The 6,865-nt window shown below is 42.5% G+C and overlaps 1 protein-coding gene across 1 annotated transcript; it reads right to left on the minus strand.

Annotated features, from left to right (window-relative positions):
- Positions 1-942: 942 nt before the first annotated feature.
- LOC147611281 (polyprotein of EF-Ts, chloroplastic-like) lies at positions 943-3,935 on the minus strand. The gene is made up of 2 exons (XM_086784342.1): positions 3,574-3,935; positions 943-2,700 (listed from the first exon to the last, which is right to left on the minus strand). The coding sequence occupies exon 2, from the start codon at positions 2,656-2,658 to the stop codon at positions 1,456-1,458; it is 1,203 nt and encodes a 400-aa protein (XP_086640468.1). The 5' UTR covers positions 2,659-2,700; positions 3,574-3,935; the 3' UTR covers positions 943-1,455.
- Between the last annotated feature and the right edge of the window lie 2,930 nt (positions 3,936-6,865).

Here is a 6,865-nt window from a genome sequence, read left to right on the forward strand (position 1 = left end):
CCCTAGGAAGGCCCTCACCCCGTGTCTTACCACATGATGGGTGAGACTCGAACCCGTCAGACTTCAAACTCTCCACCATCTCATTTGTCCATGTGCCACCCTTGTCGTTTCATAGACATTCCTTCCATCAACAAGATTGCAGTACATACAATGCCTTCGCAATTTGCAATTTGGAACAAAGGTCGAATTGGAGCTTGTAGCAAGGTTTTCAACATTAGGAACACCTACATCTCTGGCTCCTTTGCAGCAAAGCCTTGCAGCTTGCTTTAGGGCCACATTAACCCAATCTTCTTTATGAATACAAATGAATCTGTTTTCTAGAGTATATCTATTCATGCAGCCAGACATAAAAATCTGGTCTCCTTGACTCTCAACACCATTTAAACAAATGGATGAAAATTCATACCAGCATTGCACTCAGATCTGACATAACCAGTACCTGAGGGCTAAGCAGCAACACCAAACACCGCATATAGATCTTGGACAGCCAGATGACCCTTTAAACTTGATCTGTTTTGAAGTTGAAATAGAGCAAATAGATCATGCCAGCTTCTCAAGACAATAGGAAAGGAATGACAAGGGGCTGTTAGAGCTAACAACTGCAGAAAGGTGAGACTGATCCTATGACTTTCTTTCTCGTTTTCATTGGTGTGGATATGAGAGAAACCCTAAACTTATGGCTAGCTTATTCGCTGCTGCTGCCCTGCATAGCTGCCATTACTGTGCAGGTGCTGCTGCCACCCCTGCTTGTGCTTCTATACCTGGCTAAGCTATGTGTGTAAGTGTGTTAAAGTGAGTTGGTTCATCGTTTGTGAGTATAAACAAGACAGGAGCAGGATTTTGTCATTGTGAACATATAGCAGATGACAATTACATAAACATATGCTGCTACGAAAGGAGGACACTGGTCAGCCAGATTCTTTCTATAATTTGCAAGCCACATGACAGAATCACAATGTAGTTATAAGGATACCACGATGTATTCACCATCCACTGAGTGCATCCAATACAAAATTGAGTAAAAGCAGTCTCACTGATGACCACAATAGTGTTGCTGAAGGCTACTTATTCACCTACGTATGAGGCAGCATTTAAGAGCAACACAAACATTTATGCAAACATCTGTTGTATGCTACTGACATTTCTTTAAGGGATGCTGCCGTCCCTTGAGTGATGTAAACATCGTCTCAATCAAACAGGGCATATGCAGGTTGGAAAATAAGCACAAGAGAGAGGACATCTATGGGCCATGCATGTGGAGCCACATGCTAACAAAGGCCCGGCACCAGCAAACCAGATAACTCTTTCTCTAACTATGGATGTAAATCGTCTGCACACCCAATGTGAAAGACTCTTTGATGCTTTGCACGGCTGATGGAGAGGTGCTAGCAGACTAACTAGACGTGGTGACCCCAGGGGCCTTCTTCTTATGGGTTCACTAAAACTGTCGTAGCTTCAATGTTTCGTAAAAACTGTTGTATCTTCGGGCGCTGACTGTACAGCTGGACTCTCATTCATCTTCCCCTTTGAAATGTTCTGAAGCCTTTCTCTTTCCTCTAGATAGTTAGCAATGATTTTATTGCGCCGGAAAGCAATTTCAAATGGGCTGGTTGCACGGTCTTCCTGATCCTTAATGACAATCTCTGTGTTTTCTTTGGCATTCACTTGCTTCTTCATTGTGAGCTTGATTCGATCTTTCGTTGTGCGTAAAACTCGAACAGGTATCTCTTGACCCAATCTGAAATAGCTTGCTGTCTCCACACTCCCGCCACCCGAAAGTACCTCAGATGCTGGAAGAAAGCCTCGATGCTCATGCCTTAACGTCACAAAAATGCCTGACGGAACTATTTTATTGACAAGACCTGTGAGAATCTCACCCTTTTGAGGTTTTGGTGTTGAGACACTGCTTTGTTCTTGGCGGACTCTTTCTTTAGATCTCAATTCCCTCCCAACACTTTCATAGGGTTCTGATAAAGAGATATGTTGCTCTACCTTTGGTTCCTGCTCTTCAGTCTTCAACTTCAAAGAGATGCGCTTGGCATTCACATTCACAAATATGATCTCCACTCTTACTTCCTGTCCTACTTTAAGTACATCCTCCACGGTGCCAACATATGTTTTGCTCAAGTTGGAAATGTGTATAAGACCACTTGTGAAAGCTCCCATGTCTACAAAAGCTCCATATTTCTGAATGTTTGTGACTTTTCCAGTCAGAATGGCTCCAGGTTTCAAGGCATCAAGACTAACTGTGATCTGTTTGCCACGCCGAGGAGCATATTTCTTGCTCATCCAAGGTTCCTGCCCTCCTTGTGACGCCTTTGCATCTGAGAATACTTTTTCAACACTTTCCTCTTTGGAAAGCTGAACTGGTTCCTGCAATTCATTTTCTAAGCTCAACTCTGTAGAGGGCTCTTCGACTGACACGTCCCCTTCCACGGTGGCAGTATATACTCGCCAAAAAAACTGAGGATGGGTCTTTCTAGGTGTGGCTGAAGCTGGTAAGAAGAGAGGATCCAGTTGTCTAAACCAATCTCGTTTGGAGAGAGGATGAATGTGCATCCTTGCTCTTTCATTGTTAGCAAAGGATATCTTTGGGCAAATACTTCTTGAAGCAGTCGATATGGTGCCAAAAGGAGACAGCAGTGCTGATAGCTCCATCTTAGACTTAGCACTCACTCCATGTGTTTCCTACTTGAATTCCTGCACCCCTCTTGAAATTTACAGCATTAGAAAGCATTTTCTAGAATATCAATATTCATTTACGCTGTCCAAATGGAAAAACCCAGAAAAAAATGGAGAAAACTCTTTTATAATAGATATGCATTTTTTGGCAACCATTCTCCCAATAAAAAAGCCGGATCCCTACTTCAATTCGTGAGGCCATCCCTCCTCCTAAGGAAAGGAAGAGGAAGAAGGGGAAGGGGTTTTTTTTATTGTTGGGGTGGGGGCGCATCTGTGGTAGCCCTCTTACACACCATGAAACTACTAAGTGCAACCTACACCTGCACTCTAGATGCCAAGGATATGCTTTCAAAACCAACTCCCATATTTCAATACATGGTTAGATGCCAGTGGGCTCTAGCCCGAGTTGTAACAATCCGGCCTGCTGAGCAACTAAGCCTCAGCTGTGGTCCTCATGAGTCATTAGGGAAAGACCACCATTCTCACAAATATTCATGGTTTGGATGGGCTATGCCTCACACTTAAAATTACATTGGATCTCTCTAACCGCGCTCAGCTAAGCAATCACAACAGAACATGCTCACAGTACAGCCAAGAGAAAAGATGGCAAAAACACAAAAGAGAGTACCCCATCACAGTATCATCAGGGGGGAGAAATATGCTCACATGGATATTATGTATAATGATCACATAAATAATTTTTGCACATATGCAACACATGGATAAAGTGCAAAATTTGTGTTTTATTTTACAATAGTGGTGTCGCTTTTATTCTGATTCAACATATACACCATTTACATTATTTTCTGGTGCTTTAGGATTCAGCCAATCAAGCTACGTTGCAAACATCGATTCTAACAGGATCAAAGGCAGAGTTTGCTTATCGCCTACCTGTTTGATTGCCGCCGGAACCCTGACATGTTCTGCAGGGACCCTAACAATCGATGGCAGTGTGCTGCCGGAACTCTAACGGCCGCTTATAGAACTGTAAAACAGGACGATCGATGGAAGGAACCCTGACGACGGCCGCCGGAACATGGAAGGACGCTGCCGGAACCCTAACGAGCTTGCGGGATAAATCTTGTCACGTCCTAGCCTTGCTTGAAAGGGCGAGAAGAAGGAGCCTGGCTGTTGACGAAGGGTGACGGTCCTTCATTTACAGATCTGTCTTCGCCTGCAAAAACCTACAATGAGACATTGGAGGCCCACTGGAACTAACAATTTTTACAAACATTTTTAAGGTTTCTCAGCTTGTAAAATTAAGACCCTTGTGGGGGAGATGCTAGCTAGAAACTCTCACAAAGGCCAATGTGACAAATGGATTTACCAAGCTGTGACAGATGGATTTATCGAGCCTTTTTTTAGTGAGAATTTTGAAGCTTTCTGACAAGTTTTGAACTTATTATCTCTATTAGGATAGTTTGCTACGCCTGGTACTCACAGTTTGTTAGCCTCCTACCTCCAAGAAGTTCAGGTGTGAATTGAGTTGATAACAGGCACTTTTTACCCTGTGTTGGCAGGGGTTTTTTTTCTCGTGAGATCACACCCTTAGTGTGTTAGCAGCCATGTCAACCCTAGTGCTAGGGCTACTAGAGTTGTACTCCACTCATTCATTATCTCATTAGAGTACATTTTAGCTATCGCTATTGTCTTTTGTCACTCTCTGAGCTCCTGTGTGTGTTTTGTCTATGAGTGTACAGAGCATCTTCTTTCACGTCCAACAAAATCAGCACAACAGATCATCATCAAATAGTCGTAACTCATACGTTGGGTTAGACTCAATGTCATTAAGCTCATTAACCTCACGGTTTTCTTCTAATATATATGTCTCCTTTGGTGTACGAGGTAATGGTATAAGTGCATCCTCACTGTGACATGGCATGGGTACTATAGGTAAGTGAGCTAAGTAGCTATCGCTAGCTAAGCTATCTAGGATATATGTCTCCTCTGGTGTACGAGGTAAGTGAGCTAAGTAGCTACTGCTAGCTAAGCTGTCTAGGATATGACCCACCATGCTCCAGAAGGGACAAGGAGTTGGTAACATTATTTCATAGAATGACAATATAAGTGCATAAGCTCTTGCCCTTCTCCCTTGCTCTACAAGCTCTTCCTGTGCATTTCTTACTTCACAAGGTCCTCCCACTGGGTGAAGTACACTCACGTCGTCATGTTGTTGTGGTGTCTCTCCTACCATGGACTACAAGAGTTCTATCTCATAGCTAAAAATAAGTTCTACAGTGCTAGCATTTATAGAACGCTACGTGCAACATGTAACGCTCACAACTAAAACATGGTGTGAGGGGATGAAACTGTAGGTAGAACAGGTCCACAAAGGTGGCTCGGCAACATTGCTCCCCTAGTGGTGTATAAAAATGGCATGAGTGGGTTTGGAAAGGATGAATACTTAGCTGCCCTTGATAGTACCATTCCAAGCAATCCAAGTCCACGACAGCGTCCCCACTCGTATCAATCCACAAAAAGTCCACGCTCATGGTATGTAGTCACAATAGATTCGTACTTCATTCTCTTATTTTGACATGTGCTCTTTCTCATCATCTTTATACATGTTAGTGCAAGGTATATATTGTCATGGGTTAGCTTTTTCCAACAAGCTCCCTCTTGATATGGACATGAAATTTGTTGGGGAGAAAAATATGGGGGATAAAGATTTAGGCTTTATGGAAATGCCCCAGGTCATCCCTATACTTCATGGAGGCTTATGGAAACGCCCCAGGTCATCCTTGTACTTCATGGAGGCTTATGTAAGCTTTTTGTAGCCATCCTTGTACTTCATGGAGGCTTATGTAAGCTTTTTGTAGCCATCCTCTCCATCTTTTATTCACTTGGGAATCTTGCTTTAGGGCACACTTGGTTGTTAATGCTGTTGAGTAGTCAAGGGTTAAAGGTGGTAATATGCTTTCATAAGCACGGATATGACTTGCGGAGAGGTGTTAATATTGATGCAAGAACTTGTTGGGTAGCATGCCTTTTCTCAAGTACTAGGCTCTCTTGAAGTACTTTTGAAAATGGAGGCTGAGCAGAGATTGTTGATTGGCCAACAGATGTGTCAGTGAATGATGAGGTTATATACATCTCCATCCTCTATGAATGATGAGGGTAGGTTGTGGCTTTCTTTGCTAATGCCTTACTAGTAGTTGATTTGATATGGAGGTAGATGCAGATGTGGAGCTTGAAGATGAAGAACCTTGTGGTGGTGAAGTGGATGTTGATGGGGAGGGAATGACATTGGATCATGTCAATGTTGAGGCTGGCATTCAAATGCAGATGTGGAGCTTGAAGATGAAGAACCTTGTGGTGGTGAAGTGGATGTTGATGGGGAGGGAATGACATTGGATCATGTCAATGTTGAGGCTAGCATTCAAATGCTTATTGCTGCTCCAACGCATTTGATGTGGAGGAAATGTTCGTGGAGTGTAAAAGTGTAGGGTTATAATTTTTTTTCCATTTTGAGACACTCATTATGGCACAATTGATTCCGTATTGAGCCGCTATCATCCAGGTCCGACATGTTCTTTTAAAGATCCTGCAGACATGACCAAAAAGCTACCAACCAAGTGCTCGTTATCACCATAGATGATATCATCTATGGTCTGTCCAAGAATGACACGTTCTTTTAAAGTTCCTTCAGGCATGATGAAAAAGCTACAAAACAAGTGCCCATTATTACCATAAATGATAGTCTAAGCAAACCAAGTACTTTGGTATTTTTGGTACTTATACCTTCTATTCTCATGTTTGACTTTTCAAGTTGAGGTTTACCCAACTAATTCCATGTAGCAAAGGAGAGTAGATTGTGACTAGCACTTGTGTCAAGCATAGCATTATAAAATGCTCTTTTCTTCGGTCTTTTTCTATAAGCATGTTTTGTATTGCAATTTATCTTTCCTTTGTAAGTTGTTCTAAAAACATCCAAAGTGGGTAATAATGTTCTCATAGAAAAACTTAGTAGTCGTCGCCATAGCATCTGCTTTTCATGAAGCTCTTGCTCTTCAGCTCATTTTGGTTACATAATCTGTGGTAACAATGATGAAGCGTGCTTGTGTGCCACGTGCAGCATGACTAATATGGCCAATGAAATCTAAGTCCCATTTTCAAAAGGCTGGTTGACTTCGATAGGATGCAATGGCATCATGTCCTTCTTTTGTGGCTTGGCACAACGTTT

The sequence above is a fragment of the Cibotium barometz genome, chromosome 47, assembly GCF_041138505.1.
Source record: "Cibotium barometz isolate CiBa-2024 chromosome 47, ASM4113850v1, whole genome shotgun sequence".
NCBI lineage: Eukaryota > Viridiplantae > Streptophyta > Polypodiopsida > Cyatheales > Cibotiaceae > Cibotium > Cibotium barometz.

Excerpts from the sequence above, each read along its gene's own strand:
- LOC147611281 (XM_086784342.1), bottom strand. The coding sequence starts at position 2,658 with ATGGAGCTATCAGCACTGCTGTCTCCTTTTGGCACCATATCGACTGCT.